The sequence below is a fragment of the Pectinophora gossypiella genome, chromosome 8 (assembly GCF_024362695.1).
Source record: "Pectinophora gossypiella chromosome 8, ilPecGoss1.1, whole genome shotgun sequence".
Lineage (NCBI taxonomy): Eukaryota > Metazoa > Arthropoda > Insecta > Lepidoptera > Gelechiidae > Pectinophora > Pectinophora gossypiella.
The window spans coordinates 9267231-9287769 of record NC_065411.1 but is presented as its reverse complement, the minus strand read 5'-3'; the positions used below and the strand labels follow the sequence as shown (position 1 = coordinate 9287769).

The following is a 20539-nucleotide window of genomic DNA, read 5'->3' as shown; positions in this document are numbered from 1 at the left end:
GCCTGTTTTAATGTTTCGATATGTCGTATCTTCGGAAAAGTTTTTGGATCAATGATAATTATAAGGTTGGTGAAGACAATAATATTGAAAATTTAATTTTAGCAAGTCTAAATAGTTCAATCTAGTTTCCCGGATAATACACAGACTATGTTAGTTTAGTCGTGTTCCCAAAACAACGCACGTAGTCGATCTGCTCGGGTGGGTTTAACTGTGATAATATATGCGTTGCTAGAGAACAGGCCTAGGACCTTTGACATAAAAGCTGATCCTGTCATCTGGGCCACCTTTGTACACGAAAGTGCACCTTGTCAAAGAACTAGGCTGCCTCTAACAAGAATCGCTCGTGATTTACCGTTACCGAGAACCAAAATGTTGCAAGTGCAAAATTAAAACAATAAGAAATTCTAAGTAAATTGAGTCAGTTTAAAATTGTTTAAGTTTAGAGGATCTTTAAAAAGTTACGAAGAATCGTTTCCTTAAGCAAAACCAGTAAGAAGTAATAAGATAGGACTGAATAATCTGAATTTAACAGACTTTGGCTTAAGACTTTCATAACTTGCCGCTTTGCATTCTAAAATGGGAAATAATAACGAAAGTTTTCTTTTATAGAAACTTCAATATAATCTGTAGTCGTCGAGGCAAACGGAATGAGCGTTGGCTCTAGGAAGAGTTTCACCATAATGAAATTCTTGAAATATCACTCCCCCTTATGAGGGATTAAATTCATGCTACACGCGGTTATATACACCCCATGAAAACGATGCTAAGAATTCACAATCATAATACTTGGAAAAATATAATAAAGAGCTGTGTAACCGATAGGTCCTTATGGTTTTGCTAGGTGGGTAGGTACTCGTATCATGTAACTTGTTAAACGTTGACAGAGACTAATGTTGGTCGACGAGGGAAATAATATCTCCGTGTTTTCTATATTGAGTCGGAGAACCTATATCTTTTTGACAATTTTTAGCCTTTTCTTTTCATCTATTAACTTGACGACTTGAAGCAACATCTTGTGCTAGCTAATATAACATTCTATAGGAATTATGGCTGTATATCCTGGAAATTTGGTTTACCTGGTATAATCCAGACCAGAATTATGAGGATTTAAAAATTAGACGAAACGTTTCGAAAAAAGGTAGGTAGTACCCTGCCCTTGCACTTCACCTTGCTCGACTTGGCGGGGGCACTCCCGTGCCCCAGATAACGCTTTGCTTCTATGATTGAAAATTAAATAAATAATATTATTGAAATTAGATAAAGAATAGCATTTTATATTGATGTTTAAGTTCCTATTAACAATTTTCACGGCTGCATAGTCTCATCGAATATTGAACGTAGGCTGTCGTGTGTTTGTTTGTAGGGTTTATTGAAATTTCAAACATTCTGGCTCGGGCCACGGCCGAGTAACTGTGTCCCGGCTATTAGCCGCCGGGGCACGTCCGCTTTACAACCTGTCGTGCAAATATTTATCCACATCGGATTTACGTGTTAACCGCCCGGAATTGTAATCAGCTTTGATTGGGGACGCTTTGCTACTGAAACCCTTCAACAAAACACAGACTGACCGACAACACCGAAAGCAATTGTTGTTTGTACCGTTTCTCTTGAATTCCCATTCCCCTCACACAATACATCTGCGGGGGCTAAATTATTTAATACCACATTAAAAGCTTTACCGTTTTGGTTTTTGTTCACTTTACAGTCACGACTCAACAAAAGTATCGATAATTTGATTAGTAAGTTACACGGTTCTTGCCATTAGGAAATTGTAAAAAACTTTTAAATTTTTTGTGTTTTTGGTGAGAATTTCTTTAGAATGTTTTCTTGGATGACAAAAGTGGCGAGGAATTCAGCCGGTGCTATTGTCGCATTGGCTACGCGGGCCGCAGGAGGCGCGGTTGCGGAGAATAGAACAATATTAGCGGCTGACACAACGAAGTGAGTTAACGTGTCACGGAGGTGTTCTGTATAATTCCGATTTCGCGGCAATCAGCGTGTGGTACTCGTTATTTCACTTAGAAAGTCCGGAGGCACAATGGGCGGCTTCTAATTGTTGCACAAGCAACCCATCAATACTTGTCGCCCGGGGAAAAGGTAACATAAAACCTCATTCGTGTCACCGTAATGTACGTACGTAACGTTTTAAGAGCTTCCTTGTTTCTCTCGTCAATACGTCATTAAAATATATCTGTAAATATTGTAACACGAGCGGCCTGGTTCCACAGGTTACGTCTGTTTGTGTGCACAGACGTGTATTGTGGTATTAACATCCGGAGCGCCACGGAACACGACTCTGTTTTGTGTCTCGGCTTGTAATTAAGAAAATATTTCGCGTAGAGTAACTAATTTCTGGTCGTCTGAAATGAGACAAGGTACGGTGATGGTACGAAATGTTGGCAATTACATAAATGACAATCAACGCCGTACAAAGACGCCAGAGAGGGAAAGTCGGGTAACGTAATTAAACAGATATGGCACTTAGCACTGCATACTGTGACGGATAAATCGTGGAGGGCTGTGCGCTACTTCTAATAAATCCGGATAAAGCTTAAAACATTTTCAAAATAGACGGATAACTATAATGTGTTTATTAAGTTTAAATACTGTATTGTAAATACAATCGCAAAGTTCGTAAACAGAATTACGAGTAATTAAAACGAGAAATCACGTGCTATTAAATTAATACTTATCTCCGGGGTGTACAAGTTGGTTGCGCTCTCCACATCAGTGTGAACGTCTCCCTTAGACGCAGAGCAATAAACATTAATGTAATTTGTGCAAATATGAAAACGGCTGAGTTTGCCCTTATTAGTTCAGCGGCACAGTTGCGAGGCTCTAACCCTGAATACATACAGACATAATTGGATTTGATGGCACATGGCATTCTGTTTACACAATATTGTAACTCATGATAACATTTCCGAGATCACTATCGGCACGGATTGAGTATGTAATTATTTGGAAGCAATTAATATACTTCAACGAGTATTATTATTGCATTGTTATGATTTAAGTTGAAAGGACTAAGTATACCTATGAATTTTTTGTATGTTCTCGTTTACGTGTTCTTTTCTTGTTGTAGGTTTACTTTAGATGGAATTATCTACTTGGCCGGACAAAATGGCAAGCACTGAGGGCTGTCACTCGGTACAAAATTGAGATAACATGCGTGAGGACTAGGCGGCCCTAGGTCTGACTAAGAAATTTCAAATATTTTGATTACGAACTGGGTAAGTACCTACATAAATTCTGTAGTAAAGAAACTTAATACTTAATCAAACACGACATAAGTGAAAGTAGCTTTTGTAAATAATAACAGCGAATGATAAGCATCCCCACTAAGCGAATAAATTAATAAATCTCAACCCCTCTTTTGTTAGGAAAGTATAAAGTTACTTGAAACTTGCTGTGTAAGCCAATGAAATCGTAATTAGATTAATGTATTACTTATCGAAGACAGCGCATTTACAAGTAAATTATTGTACATCGGCGGAAATTAACAAGATTATACAGCGCTGCGTCAAAACGTAAGCGGATTTGGAGACATAATTTACGTTTGTTTACCAGCAGGACGGGTGATAAAAGTAAAACAAATGGGCCGTGACTGATACAATTTTTATGCACGAATAATGACGTAGCCGTCGTTTGTCACGAATTTACTCGAGTCACGTGGCGTGGTCACAACTCTGCAGAGTAACTTTGTGACAGAGATTGCAAAACAATTTTAGAAGTCCACTCACAGTAAACAGTCTACGTAAGTAAAAAGTTTCAACAATAACATAATACCAAGAAAATAGTTTGGAAACAGTCCGTTAACACCTGGATCAAACTTTTAGGTACCTATATAAAGGAATAGACAAACTCCTCTAACAGCATTTAGGTGAGTCTAAAAGGGAGGAAAACAATGTTTATTGTAATACAAGGTTACAAAGGGAAAAAGTTGGAGCGAGTTAAGGAGGCGTTTATAAAATAAATTTTCTTTGTACTTTTGCTGCTGGGCACCGTAGGCGTTCTTTTTTTCAATTCTTGTTTAATCCTGCAAAGAACCTGCTCCGAACTCGCACATCTGTTATTTTTCAGCTTTGTCAAGGCGTCAACAAACCATTTTCCTTGTAAAATTTCATATATTTTTCATTTTTTGATAAAATCCCAATATTAAAGGAGCTAAAGTGAAATTTTTTTTTTAAATTTATAATTAAATATAATTAAATAGAGAGTAAGAGTTAGATGAAATTATAAGTTAGATACGTACCTATTCTTTTGCAACTTCCATTATGTTACACTGTCGTTACGTCTTCAATAAAATTCGGTTGCTATTTTCCAGAGCTTTTACACGCGTACAGTTGACTCCAAATTATATTTCCCGAAAAAAATGTTAATAAGGTCTAGATACGTGGTTCGCGCATTCAAATAAAGTGCGGGCGGCCAAACCTCATTCCCGTCCTGATTAAAAAATTTCGTCAGCAAAATATCATTTCGTTGCGAATTCTTTTTTCGCGAACTCGCAGCGAGCACTCGGCAGTGTCCTAATAACTGTCATCCAGATTTAATATCACATCTTCCATTTGTACGGGTTTCCACCGGGAGGCAATTTCCTTCCTAAAATTGTATTTGGACGAATACGCGTAAACTTAATACGTATGCGACCCGAAGACAAATTTTATTTATATTTTCTCATCGCCATAGATCCGCCGATGTACTCGCGTTTTACGACAAGCTTTTATATTGATGGCTTTATGTTCCAGTTTTTCGGTAGGATCATATAAACCCCGCGTATAAAATATGATGGAAAACGAACATGCACAGCTAACATGATATGCACATTTTGTATTAAAACGTAATACTCTTTTATTACGATATTGTGCCGCTTATCTTTCGGATATTTTTATATTGTATAATACACACGTTGACTTGTATCGTAATATTTCAAATATTCATAAAGATACTTAGTAAAGACTTAGCTGTTACAAATTATGAGCAGTACTTAGGTTCGCATTACTAATGTTCGGTATCTGTCTCTATATAAAGTTTATTATGTCTGTGCCATCAGTAGGGCAGTGAGATGTTCGGGTAACAAATCGGCTTCCATCCCACTAGCCCGCTGCCGTTACTCATTCTGACCAAGGAAACGGGTCAGGCAGGGCATGGAGATATTTACTATTAAACAGTTGTATAAGCAGAGGGTTTCTCGAGATTAGTACAACGTAGCGAAACAACGAAGAACCTTCTTGAAAAATAGATTTTTTATAAAAAAAACCTCGCAATATACATCGTGAATTGCATAATGAAATCGCGTATTTGTTAAAGAAAATCGGTATCTTTAACAAAAAAATTAAGACTGTATAGTTTTTTAATGAATTTTGATCATAGCTTATAAGGCTTAAATAATATTAATATGTACCTATTTGATAAAGTTCGTTCCTTAAATAAATGATTTTCCTGTGTCCACTAAATCATGGTAAGAACTTTTTCGTTTACGTCCGTCCTGTGACATACAAAACAAAACTTAAAGTTTTAGGACGTACCCTGGGACGAAAACTTTCCTTAAAAATCTGCGGATTGTGACATTCAAAATAAGGGCTCAAATTAAGTTGGCTGGAATAACTAGGTTCCCTAGAGTATTTTGTTCTTATTCCTCGGTTGGTTTAAGAACTGCTGCACTAAATTTCCTCCTAAATTACGAAGTGGACATGTCAAACGTGAACTCGCCCAACGTTGGCGATCTCCCGGGACCTGAAACTTGGCCATTCTTATTCAAATAAGTGCGGGCAGCGATTTACCCCGGGGAACCATGACGCACGTTCCTGATAGAGGTAAGTGTCTTGAATAAAATAGGTGGTCATTTCATATTTTACATCTCCTCCATTTTTGACTCGAGAAAATTATTATATTACGTTGAGGATAAGTGGTGATATAATGCAGGTGAAGATAAATGATTTGTTTTACACAATACAGCAACAATAGACCTTTTGATTGATCCTTGGGGCGTTACAGCTTTGATCAATTTGATTTTTGTGGATTAAATATTGCTTGCTATACTTACCCACAAATTGTTTAAACCCAATTATGTAGAGATGTTTTAATATACTTATATAACATAGTATACAACATACACAATAAAAAAGTAAGTAGGTACGTTATTTTTATATTTTATAGGTAGACGGGTCAGATCATAGGTATAGGAAGAAAATACAAAGTATCAAGGCACGATATTGTCTTTTATGATGATACCCTTAAACAGACGCAAATTGAGCGTACACTATAATTTCCTATTACGCTATCCCTTGAGACGGGTGGGCTGCGCAATTCTTCTCATTGACCCAAGGAAATCACGCAATATACCACACGAACACAGACGAACAAACAGACACAGGGTAACGCCGAAAATTTACATTAGGCCGGTTTAATGTCGCGAGGCAATCTCATTCTGGGAAGGAAACCGGGTATCATGCCACCAGAATGTAAGGAGCTCCACAATATTGCGGTTAGTGCGAACTCTGCGGAGGTGAGAAGGGTCATACAACAGTGGTTTAGTTACATCAGTTACGATGCGACGCGATATCGCAACAGAGACAAATGTGTCGCATATCTCGAGGCGTCTGTTATCTACAACCTTGACTTTCTTATTTCCCTGAGAGGGAGTGAAAAGATGCGTTAAGAGAATAACATACTTAAGTAACTCATGATGTGTCAAAACCACACAACTATGTGTATGAGTGAATAAAAACAATAAGAAGAGGAGTAATCAAAACGTGGAATTCATTACGTGAGAAGTCCACGGGCTTGGTTGTTTGACTTACGTAGTATTATTATTATTCTATGCTTAAGGTTTAGTAAGAAGACACAGATATGACGTCATATATTGACGTAATCAGTAATGAAACCTTAACAATAATTGAAATAAAAGTTATCATGTGAACTAATTTTAGTAAAAGGAAATTAAAAAGAAGATCTGGAATGAAATATAGATTTACCTACAGAAAGGTTAGTAACAGTAAGCGGACGTTCTGTAGATAATGGCCCCGATTCCTGCAGACACCTCCTAATTTTACTTTAAGTTATACCTGTCATTTTCTTACCCGCCGAAAAGGAAAGGGACGGATGATTGACAGCTCTTAATTTTAGGAAGAATGAGTAAATTAATGAATAACCCGGGCGAATCAAAAACGTATTTCGCTGGTATGCAAACCGTTTGACATGTGCTGTCAACTTAATTCTGTCGGGTTATTAGCCAATGCAAAATTTTTATGCGGTTGTTTTGTGCTTAAAATTGACGTGTGATCCATAAATTTTATGCTTGTCGATTACCCGTCCTTTTCGGCAGATAAGAAAATGACATATATAAGTAACTTAAAATAAAATTAGATGGTGTTTACAGGAATTAGCACCAATTTAAACTTGTTTTTATCAAAAAGGACACCTAATTCTTATTCTACTGGAACTTCGTGACAAAAATCAAGAAAACGTTCAGCAAAAACTGTTGATTAAATGCATTTTATTAAGAAAAAAGTTGTTCATGAACTGTGATGTGTTTAAATTTATTATTTTAACAGATCCGGACATCCGTGACATGGCCGTTTCCCCTGGGCTTCCATTTTAAGTGACAGCCAAGTAAAAAGTGCAAAATTTACGAGAGTCACGTACTTTGTTACCATGTTTTTTAAATTAAAACGTGTTATGATTTTCTGCTGTTCGCCACTTTAATCGCTTGGCTGTCACGCCATTAAACTGTTTTTCCTTTTATTATCTGTCTGTAGCCTGCCCATTGTATTTCGATGAATTATCATTGTAAGTACTTAAATTTGTCTACTAAACTGTCTGACTTTGGCCTTACGTAACAATAGGTGACAAGTGGAATAGCCACTTATATTTTTAAATGGTTCTCAAAATCAAATTGGTGTTTTATAAATATGAGTATATAAGTGTCAGTCGTCTCTAAGAATATAATTACTTCTGATAATAAAAAAGGTTAATGTCATCTAGGTTATTTCTTTATTTCAGAAAGCTTTGATCATTATCTCACACGATGGTAGAAAGTTTTTAGCGCTAAACGAATTTGTCTTAAGGAGACGTAGAACTTGAACTATGAAATTATAACTAGCTTCATAAACGTACTTTTTGAACTGCGATAACACAAGATGAATGATGATAATCCCTATCTTATTTAAACACAAAACTTCTAAAGAGTAATTTTGATAAAGCTAAATAATGTAGCTAAAAGAGAAAAGCCGAAACAACAGAATTAAATTATAAAACTCCTCACTAGATTTTGTACAACGGTAATATTGTAACAAAAAGGTTGTACATTTATGCAATATTAATACTTTAAAGTGATTTACTGCCAGAGAACCTTTAATGAATTTCTTATTACGCAAAACGTAAGTATATTTTCATTAATAGGCGTTCATTAAGATTCATAATAAAATTAAATAATATTACTTTATTGTACCAGAGGGTCTCGGGCAGAAATAAGATGATAATTAAGAATGTGTTTTCTATTTTTCACGTTGGAAACGGAGAATGTTAATGTAAATGTTAGATGCTTTCTCAAAAGGTATTCGCATAATATTTAGATTCCATCGATTTGTTTGACCTCACACATATTGTTTTCTATTTTAATATTCTTTAACAGTAAGACTTAAACAGTAAATGATTTTGTAAGCAATAGATAATAACCTAATATTAATTACAAGAAACGAGTTTCATAAATTCAACTAAGTACTTATCTGTTTTGTAATTTGTGACATTATTTCAAATATTTAGTTCAATAATATATAATAATTATTTACCTTGAATAATAAATTATTTATATAATAATAACAGTTACAAAGTAAAATAAAAAAGAAAAGATCAAAGAAATAAAATACACATTATAAAATCGGGACAATAAATAAAGAATATAAATAAGTTGATAAACGGAAAGTCGGATGGGTCGAAAGGAATGCTATCATAAACATACATATTTATTTAATCGTTTTAGAGAAATCGAGTGGAATGCTCTTGTGGAGTCAACTTGACCGTTTGACCTTGGCATTTTACTCGGCAGGTGTATAAAGGTCTTCTGGCATACAGGTAGGTATTTCATTACACGTTTGTTTTCGAAGCTTTATTTGAAAACACTTTTGTAGATATTTATTGGAAGGGTTCGATATGTTTGAATGATACGTGATACTGTCATCCAAGAAAGGTATAAACAGATTAATTCTTGAGAATATATTGTGTGTGTCCTTAAGAAAAATGAAAAAGCTTAAAATATCTACCAATCTGCAGTGGAATAGTGTGGAGTAGGTATTTCTTTTGTAACTGATGAGCATGAGACTGTTAAAGTGAACTTAAATTGTTGAACCAAATATATTTTTTGGTATTCATAAAGAATAATGTTAAAACTGTCTACCGACGCCCTGCCTGTACGATCCAAATAGACATTACGAGCCTGAATTTATTAATAAGAATATACACATCTATCTATTATGGTCTTAAGGCCCAACGTTTCAAAAATCAAAATCCCATAGTTTCTATTGTATTTGGAATTCAGGTTGCAGGAAGATAAAGACTTTTCACTATTATTTAATGATGATTGCATCCAGACTGGACTGCCCTTTTCTTCGGCATTGCTGTGAGAGACATCTCTCTGTGCCAGTGCCGGAAAGGGGGTTCTAAATGGAATTTATTATAATACATTTATTTTTACTCAATATTAATTAATTTTTCATTTTAATAAGTTTCATTTTAATAAATATGATTTTAATTTTATGTACATTTAGTTTTGATGTTTATAATTTTTAATTGTATTTCATTATTTTTTTAATGTAATAACTTTTAATTTTAAAGTGACATAATTGTATCTTACAATATGGGTACAACCTACCCGAAATAAATGCATTTTATTTTTATTTTTTTATATTCGGGATTTCGTAAGTGGCGGAGAATAAAACCTAACGGCACGTGCCTGAATTACTTTAGGTTTCAAGACTGAATAGACGGAAAGTATTAGAATGATGTACTTAGTTAAACAATTGACATGAATAGTAGGTGTCTAGCCGGTCCCTTCTCCGACACTACTTAGGGAATAGGAATCGTCCATGAATTGGTTTCCTTTAACAAATGGCTTTCTACACTATGAACTAGACTGCAGACTAATTAGATCACCCTTTCAGTGAATCAGGGATGGGATCCAATAAGTATGAATGCACCCAATCAGACATATTGAACAGGTTATTCCCCTTATTTCACTATACGAACAAATTTTAAAACATCAAAAATCTACCTCTATTCTTCTAATCATGTTGTCACGGTCATTTTATCGACTCTGGTGATATAATAAGTCGTTTTGACGATTGGTGCTAACATGGCAAACCAAAAAAGTCATATCGTTCTGTCAAAATACCACAACATGATAAATTTTCCCTAACGTGGCACCATATTTTTATCAGATTTTCTATATTTTTGACACATATCTACGTAATATATTATATTCATTTTGTCACTTTTTATTTTTTAATGAGAAAATATTATGAGCTTGAATTACAGTCTTTTAGCTTGAATTGTCATGGATTTGACAAAGGATTCAACACGAAAATTATGCTTTATTATTGAGACGCCAAAGACTACATAATTATAAGTAATTCGATTCATCGATAAGTAGTAACCGGGAGAAACGGCTTAACATGCCTTCCGAAGCACGAATCATCTTAATTCTACCCCTATTTATAAACTGATACAGACTATACGGTTAACACGGTATCAGGCTTAATAAAAAGCATATAAATAGCTGCTATAGATTTTAGTATCTGTATAATATCTGTATATGAAAAGTAAACATACTTATTCGTAGATTTAATTTTCAACTTACAAACTGACCTCATAGTATTGTTCTATAGCAGTGCTATTTTCTCTAGTAAATATAACTTTCGAATGAGAGTCGTAAAATCATTTGTAAGATGCGCTTGAATACCTAACACACACAAAGAAATAGCAGAAATTTTGTTTGACTTTGTTTTCGCTATTAAATATTTGTACGCGTATGTACTTTCTTCATAATTGCCTTAGGCCTCATTAGTCACACAAGTTATCGTAATTGGACGTATTGTTTGATATTACACAACTGCGAAAGTAGACTTTCGATTGCACGTAGGTAATTATTTTTCAAATCTATATCATCTGTAAACAGGGTGTTAGTGACATCGTAACGAATACTCAGGGGGATGACTCAGACCATGATTTAGAGTTAATATCAAGTGGAATTTTCCGTCGCAAAATTCATGTTTTTTTAATTCTATACTTTTGCGATGGAAAATTACACTTGATATTAACTCAGAATAATCAGCTGAATCATCCCCCTCAGTATTCGTTCTGATGTCATTTACACCCCCTACAAGTACATATCGTATCCATACATGTAGGTATGGGTGTTAGTGATACCGTAACGAATACTGAGGGGGATGATTCAGACAATAATTCTGAGTTGATATCAAGTGGAATTTCCTGTCGGAAAATTCATGAAAACTATTAAAATTAAACTATTATTTTCCGGTCCATACTTTTGCGACGGAAAATTCCACTTGATATCAACTCAGAATCATGGTCTGAATCATCTCTCAAAGTTTTCGTTACGATGTCACTAACATTCTGTATAAGAGTAATAAAATGGTTTTGGATAAATTTTAAAATGAGGGAATTTGCGATATTTTATATTACTATTTTAAATCCTGCCTTACGATTATATTGGTGTGACCTTCTTATAAAATCTAGCCTTGTGCTAATTTTGACCTGCAATAGAACATCGTGGTGGAGTATATTCTGGAACCCTTCAGATCGATCACGGTTGCGCCAGATGCTCATGTCTTGGGTTTATTACACGTATACGATGGATGCTAAACTTATAAATTCTGCTTTACTTAAAAATCTATACTTAGTCGCTATCATGAAAATAAAAATAAAGACCATAAGCTTTATAGCACAATGGTCCATTTCGAAGGCAGCGAATTAAAAATGTAAATACATTTTTTCACAAAAAGCTTTCTGAAACATTTCAAACGCCTTAATTATTCTTTAAAAAATATTTTAATTTTTTAGAAGCTGTTACAATATTTTGTGAAGTATTCCAATAATTTTGATCTTTGATGTTAAAATTTGAAATTGGGGATCTTATTTTTTATATTGATAACAAAATAATTGAAAAGCGACTAGTTAAATAAACCAAATTCAGTTCGTGGGGGTTTGATATCAATAGGGTAGAGAGGTAAGTTATAGGTAAGTACTACGTTGTGTAATGTAAAATAATAATACTGTCTAATTTCATTTTTCACGGTCTGTGTAGTCAAAGATAATTGGGTCGTGTGATAGGTTCAAGATAAATTCTACTACTATACTAAATAAAGACAGATGTAAAACTAACGAAATTCATTTTATTTATATTATATAACTTATTTATGATTTTTAATAAATAAATCCGTAATAATAAGTGCAACATTTTGACACGTTTTTCTATGACGTCACAGTGTGCCATTCTATAGTAATTTCGTGTTTTGACATTTAGTAAAAAGTACCTAACTGATTCAACTAGTAGAAAACTAGCCTATTGATTCTGGGTTTTCGTATGAGATAAATATAAAGTTAAATAACTAAAATAATATCAAGCAAAGTTCACACGCACACAAATTGCAGTCATAAGGCAAAAATAATTAAAGTCAATATGTTGGCAATTTCAAAAAAGGAACGTCACGTCACTTTTTAAGAGAAAAACGTTTTTGGCGGGTGTTCCGTCTGGGACTACGAAGAAGAAAAAACAAGTGAAGACGATTATGGTCGAGAGAAGCGAAAACTGAAAGACTAGTTGCTGTATTCTTTTGTATAATATATCTTATTATAATTTGTAGTAATAATATTTGGTTTCCGTAATAAGAGTGATATTTGTGGTACTTAACATTTTACTGATTAAAACTGGATATGTTACTAATATTTACGTTTTATTGTAGAGTTTGCTAACAAATATCATACTCATTTTTCATGCAAATTCTTTCTACTTCTTTATTAATGTTGTAAACATAACACCCGTAATTTTTAAATATTACTCCTCGTTTTACTTTTACGTGAAACAGAATTTGTTATTTTAATGATGTAATTAAGGTTATATTGCCATAGTTTTAGTAATATGTACTCATTTTTCATATAAGTACCTGCAACATAAACTGCCGTGTTCTACAGTAATTTATAAAGTTACTTACTTAATTTGGAACTAGAAGTAGTAGGTATAACATTTTACTATACAGGGTCATAGGTCAGTGGAAAAGGAAATAGGTAGCAAAATAGTAGAGCCCTCAATATACGGGATGGTAAGAAAGCTAAGAAAATTGTAAGTGATATAGATGGCATGAAATTGCATTATTATACACTAAAAAAGCAAAATAATGTAACATCTTACCTTGTATATGCCATCGACGAGTTTTGTAAGTTCCTCCGTCTCCATGGTGATAGATTTTCAGAAAATCCCCAAATGACAGTCACACGTGAAACTTCATCGATTTACACAAAGTTCGACTTTAGCACTTAACACACAAAATTCACAATTCATTCCCCCGACGCGTCGGCAGTCTAATCACTCAGGCAAACAAATTCACTTTCGACATCTGAAACAAAAGAGAACAAAATTGAGCGCGAATTTAAAATCGAAAGTTAGTTTTCTATTTTTTTTAAAGTTTGTTATTCCCGGGTGTATTCGGCCAGCGCGTTTCCAGCCAGTTTGTTTCTTAAAAAGTTTAAAAAGAAAAAGTTTGATTTGAAATAAACACCTGTTTATTCGAGTTGCAGGCGTGCGTCCGGAGCGAAGCGAACGGGCCGAGTCACTTATCGTCGAGTCTGGTATCTCACGAATGTCGAAGTTTAGTAATACGATGCAAACGAACCACGGCCGTATTCTGTGCAACCTACGCAACCATTCTCGATAGTCGAATAGCTAATGATGTGCTAGATTCAAGGCTTTAAAACTTAAGAAAGCGCAAACAACAGGCAAAGTAACTGGAAAACTATATTATTTATTTTACCTTTTCACTAGACTTGTTAAACAGCTAACTTTTCTAACAATGTTTGTTATTATTTGTATAGAGTCAGCTTTTTATGAATATGAACTTTAGATTAATAACTTTAAAGTAAATATGCCAAGTATAGTTCCGAAAAAAATACCTAAGTAAGAAGGCACTTAAAGTTTAAAATAAAATCACCAGAGACTGGTAACTAGAGAAAGGACAATTCAAATTCCACTCAGAATAAGCCCGTTTTTAGTACAAAGTCGTTGATGTCTAAGCCACCGCGGGTTTACTGTTAGGTAACTTCTTATTTAGATAAACAAGAATTAGGTGTGGTCGCAGTCAAATATCTTCGGGTCACTGACTCCGTAAACTAAAATATCGGTAACACTTACCTAACTGTAATCGTGGAGCATCTAAATTAGGAATTCTCAATTGTTGCGCCCGAGTTTTTTTTTCTTTATTTACGGTAATCGTTTAATCTTACTACATTACATCACTGCATCGCTCTACCGTGAATTACGAGCAGAATTACCATTTTATATATTTAAGTTTTAATTAATTGCTTATAATAAATATCCATAATATTTTGCAGTCATTCTAATTTCATTACATTTAATGACTTGGAAGCTTTTCGCTAAATTGAGCAATTACTTACTTTTATTAAAGTATAGAAATTATTATGATATCTTTTCTAAAATCGCGTGTAGGTAAATAACTACATACTAAATGTAAAACATTACTAAAAAAAGATGACCTACATTGTTCGTAATCTAAATACCTATTAAATAATAAAACAGAGGAACGCAGACAGAAAGTGTCGAAAAGCGCTTACAACATATTTTTTATCAATGTCATGACAGCAATTTGGCTATACACATAAATAAATCTAGGTATATATTTATAGACACGCAATTTGCGTGGCAGGTGTTGCCTACGAATACAATAGGCAAGCCTTTTATAAAATATACTTTCATTCTCTTACGCCCACTCTGTTTGCTACTTGAACGTCGACGGTTGATTCGATACGCTCAATTTGTCTGAAGGTGTTTTAGTAGAATTCAATTTAAATATTTGAATTAATAGTTCACGAGGTTGATCCCGTGGGCCGATGTTATTAGCTGTGGTAAGTAACCTTAGTTCACACAGAGCCAGCAAAGCGGGATAAGCCGATGCGGGTATCTATTGAGCTAATCCCGCATTCACGCGATCATTTCTGTGTATCTACAGTAAAGTTTAAACATAATTTTTGCACTTAAATCCATATTATATAAAAATATTTTATATGGTATACAATAATATATATTAATTGTCACAAAAAGCACTTATATGACAGACATGTCACAGATCACATCGTATGACACTCGATAAGTCCATATTAAAACTGTGGTTAGTCATATACATACCTATATAAATAGGAAAACAATCAATATATTATAATAAAAACACCTGAGTTCTGCCTTATAAAGTTATAAAGCATTTAATCCAGCACCTATTCGCACTGATTTTGTACGTAATATTATATAATTATTAAAAGTATTTAAAACAGATATCCAACTAGTCGCCAAACTTACTAAGTGTTTATATAAAAATGTAACTTCAATTTCTTCTTAAACCAATCTAAACTATATATCTTTTCCAACCAGGATTACGGTGACTTTTACAACTAATGACAAGTTATATAACATACGGCGACATAACATAATGTGCCTTAGGAAAGATGAAAGCTTCACGGCATCCGCCCAAGGCGACAAAGACATGACTCTCGATATGTTGGCGACGGCTAGACTTTTACTTTCTAATTCTATTATAAAGATTTATTCAGATACTTTCGATACAAGGTTATTGAAACCATCTAATAATATACCAGAAGCACACATGTAATGTGATTAAATTAAGGTGCTTTCGAGCTTTGCATTCCTAATATTCCTAATACATGATTACTTATAGCATGATCTTCCCGCAAGAACATCTCGTAATAAAATATACACGTGATTTGTCACATTCAATATTTCAAGCAAGACAAACCTCGAATAAAACGTTGTCAAATATTTATACGAACGTCAAAAGTTTTTGCTTCGGTAATGCCGGCTTTAACTTTGCAAATGGTCGCGACGTCGAAAGAAAAGAATTTTATTCTCTAATACTTAGGAGCGGACGGAGCTGCCATCAAAAAAGAAGAAGGAACTATCTTCAAGTTTTTTCCCGCGTCATATGGTGAAGAAAATATAAAGTACAATTTCTGAGCGGCTCCGTAACTTCATTTTGAACAAGAGAGATTTGCGCCGTGACCCGCCCCCGCGCCCCCTCGCCCTGCATATGCACCGTACGGGAGCCACCAGTGTTTTCCTCCATTCTTTTTCCCTCCCTGAGGCGTGAGCGTACAAGTGTGCGATGGCTGCTTATTTCAGTTGGAACTTGTTTAGCTCGGATTGAACTTGTTGTATCCGGATTTGGGAGTTGGAGGTATCATAAGTAAACACACGACCGGCAACAAAGTGGGGACGCTAGCATTATCCTATATCACTCGGCGAAGATTTTACTTCAAGTTAACTGAAAGTCGCCTTAAAACTTTTCGTTATTTGTATAAAGATCTAGTTAAGTCTTTGTTGTTTCGGGAGATATTTCGTAGATTTGATGTCGGCGTAAGATTAAAGATGATAAAGTTATATTGGAGGCGGATTTGTCTGGCATGGAATCGTGGCGTACGATACGATACGGTGCGCTTTTAGCATGAGTTGGCATAAACTGTCGCACCCGCGCGCGCCGCCGCGCCGGGTGAGCGGGCGCTCTGCTGACGAACCTTGTTATCGAGAATATAATAATGTGACTGCACATTGCGGCTGAATATTCATATTCCAACTGCAACGCTGCTTAGATAAATCCGATTTATGCTGATATAGTACTCTGCTCTCCACACTTTTTTGATTTTGTCTTGTGTCGTGTTATTCCTCCTCTACAAAAACGAGTGTGTTATTGCAAGAAATTTATCTTACCCGTTTTCTTTTGGTATCGCAAATGTTTTATATCAGACCTTTGACATTTCAGCAAGAAGATTTTGTAGGTTTTCATAACGTCGGTGTACCTACTCGTTGTGACGGAACCAACCCCAATAACCAACATAATATTCGGAGTAAGAATCGGATGGCTAAGGGTGGCTGGTACGATGTGTGAAGGTAGTGCTTCTGGTTACCCTGATAGGGAAAGAGGGTGTGAACATATTATGTTTGTTTTATTAAGTGTGTTACTTTTTTATACGCATTCCGAAGAACTTTACGCCATGGGAATCACATACTGTAGGGTAGGCACGTGAAAAGGTTTTTATAAACATTTCATAAGAAATACTAAAGCCACAAACAAAACGTTCAATAAATTAAAATATTAGACGATAACATATACAAATGTTTGCTGTTAATTTAAGCGGGTTTTGTGTAATATGATATGAGAACAGAGAAGTAACTTTTGTCTATGTGACTAGCACAACGGGCATTCTAATCAAATACAACGGACTCAATTGTTGGCAACAAAGTGTAGGAATGTTTGCACTTAACATATACAAAGTTTTATGGGTTATGGGAAAAAAATCAACTTGAGAACGTGTGGGAAGAATGTTAGAGAGAACACAAGGATCGAGGAGTTGCCCATCGGTCGTCGCGGGAGCAGGTCGTGGTCGATGTGAGGGTTGAAAGTGGACTTGCCATTCGGACGTCGCGGGAGCAGGTCGTGGTCGTTGTGAGGGTTGACGAGGACTTGCGATTCGGACCTCGCGGGAGCAGGTCGTGGTCGTTGTGAGGGTTGACGAGGAGTTGCCCATCGTACGTCGCGGGAGCGGGTCGTGACCGTTGTGAGGATTGAGAGAGAGCTTGCCCATCGTACGTCGCGGGGGCAGGCCGTGGTCGTTGTGAGGGTTGACGAGGACTTGCCCATCGTACGTCGCGGGAGCAGGTCGTAACCGTCGGGAGTGTTGTGAGTGTAGTGAGTGGAAAGACTGTAGGGGTTGACGCTGGAGTTGAGAAAGACGAGCCGGGTAGCTAGAGGGTGGCGTCGTACGGTGTTGCTGAGAGGAACAAAGCGACCTGAAACACCGGTTTCAGGTCTCAAGTAAGATTAGGTGTAAGATTAGGATTGGTTAGGATCATTGGGAATGTGACAAGTATAGGTTGGATAAGTCAGTAGATCAACTCTAAAAATTATATTGCTTCTATTGTGATTGAATTATAATTTTGATACCACTGCAAGGTTATACATCTAAGTACTTAATTAATATCTACTTATATTATTTACCCATTAAATTTCTCTTCAACAATCGTTCCAAATTGACATATAGGTACAAATGAATCTGGATATTACTAGATGAATATTATAATATTTATGATTATTATTTTATTAAGTATATCAATTATGTTTATATTATGACTTTGTTGAAGATAACAATTTATATGATTTCCATCACAACCTTCTATTGAAAGTTCCTTAACTTGACAAACCTATCTTGTTGAAATATCCTGAATGGGAGCACTCTGCATAATGACAAGTGAATATTTTTGTGTACATTATTAATAGAATATGTTATTCTATATACATTTAATAATTTGAATATTCTATTGTTACTCTGTCATACGGTCATACATGCGTTATTTATTAGTATTCTCGACATCATCCAGGCCGTTGTCCTAGCGCTCGATCGTACTTCATCATACTACTATTTATATAAATAAATTATAGACGAGTTGCAGTCCTTTGTGACGGACTAACGAAAGCCTGTCTACGTTACTATCATCGAATATTATCTTTTATATGACCTGTCTTAACATCCTTACTCATTTATAATATCAATACTGGACATAGTTACGACATTTATCGCACCACAAGTTAACGTGTCCTTGGGTGTAGACCGACATTTGATGAAATGCTGATATTGTTTACCAAAGCTAAGTATATTATATTGCATGTTTTGCATATGAGATTGACCATTCATCAAATTTGATGATACTAATTGAATAAAGTAAGCTATGAAGCTGATTGGTGCTAAGTGCTGCTCATCCCAAATCCTTACACTTTATTTTATACTTCAGAGATATTTCATCTCTACAACAAGGCCGAATGGCTCACCATTACAAAACATATCCTTTTCGGAGAGGGGCCTAAATCAGGGTAGGGCCTCATTCGCCGAAGAGCGTGGTCGGGGCTCGAAAAGGCACCCTATACCATTACATTGTTGGTATGGGATTCTAATCCTTTTCCTGTGTTCCTAGATCTTTCACAATAATAAAACCCAATTCCTAAACAAATAAATCCTTATTTAACTTAACCTAACTATATTTATAATTATTTATTTTTATATTAGATACTATTATAGCACTCTCAATTTAATCTCAATTGACAAAACTTCAATATTTCAATCTATATCGTATTCAAGTTTATTACTTATGTCTCTCATTGTACCAAATATAAATACCATTCTAGTACTCCTCTAAATTCTCATATTAATCTAATTTAATTTAGTCTCTTTATCGACTTGCAACAAAACTATAATATTTAAAATTACTTTATATATATTAATATTTAAGTATTTACTCAACTTTATTTCATTTACTGTATATTGTTTTATATTGTTTTCTATTTATTTATGACATGTATAATATGTATGGCATTCTTAACGTCTCCTTTCGTACGTTCATCCTGATCTCAACATACCTTCATTTAAAGAATCTGAGTTATTACAAAAACACAACGTAGAGTCCTAACCATAATATACTAGACGATCACATTATTATTAATTGGCCAATTAAAATCTACTTTGATTATTTTACGAATTCGTTTTACGGCTGCATGTTATATTTTAAGGATTTCTTGATTTGATATATTTTATCTGTTCGTGTCTGTGTACTTTTATTTCAGGTGGATTATATTATGCTTTATCATAGATGTTTGAATATGTCTGTTATATGTTTTCTGTGCTGTGTGAATTTTCCTTACAGGTATATTTATACTACTTATCGGTCAAAGTAGATAATTGTAGGGATATATATAGATTTAGGCAGGTGTTTAAACGAGTTGCGAAGGGGGGGGCGTTACATTTGGTGCCGTGAGTAGGATAGTTGTAAGGGGGGTGTGTTACATTTGGTGCCGTGACCAGGATATGAGGTCTCAAATGTTGAGTGATGGTTGAATGTCTTGGGGGCGTGGAGTTATATAGTATTATCAATTTTATTATAAATGTTATTATGTATGTATGTTTTCTTTATAGATTTATATGTTCATTATCCTTACATTTTATTTAGGTCTTATAAAAAAAAACAAAATATCAAAATATTAAAAAAAAAATCCAATAAAATTAATTAATAATGCTATTAATATATAACTCTATTATTATTACTCTATTATTATTAATTCTTAATTTTTATCAAAATATTTACGAAAATAATTTGAACGTCATAAAAAAACACAACATTGAATTCTTAACTATTATTATTTTATTACTTTATGAAAAAGATTAAAGGTGTGGTTAG

The 20539-nt window shown here is 34.6% G+C and overlaps 1 protein-coding gene across 4 annotated transcripts in view; it reads right to left on the bottom strand.

The window, feature by feature from the left end:
* Positions 1-20539, bottom strand: part of LOC126368690 (uncharacterized) — a 169409-nt gene that overhangs the window by 24772 nt on the left and 124098 nt on the right. For 3 of the 4 annotated variants that reach the window (XM_050012800.1, XM_050012798.1, XM_050012801.1), the window contains one exon: positions 13427-13631. In XM_050012800.1, the coding sequence (XP_049868757.1) occupies positions 13427-13471 (45 nt within the window). In that variant the 5' untranslated portion in view covers positions 13472-13631. Of the gene's footprint in view, positions 1-13426; positions 13632-13793; positions 13873-20539 lie in introns of those variants that run through there. The other variant, XM_050012799.1, reaches the window with a different exon arrangement.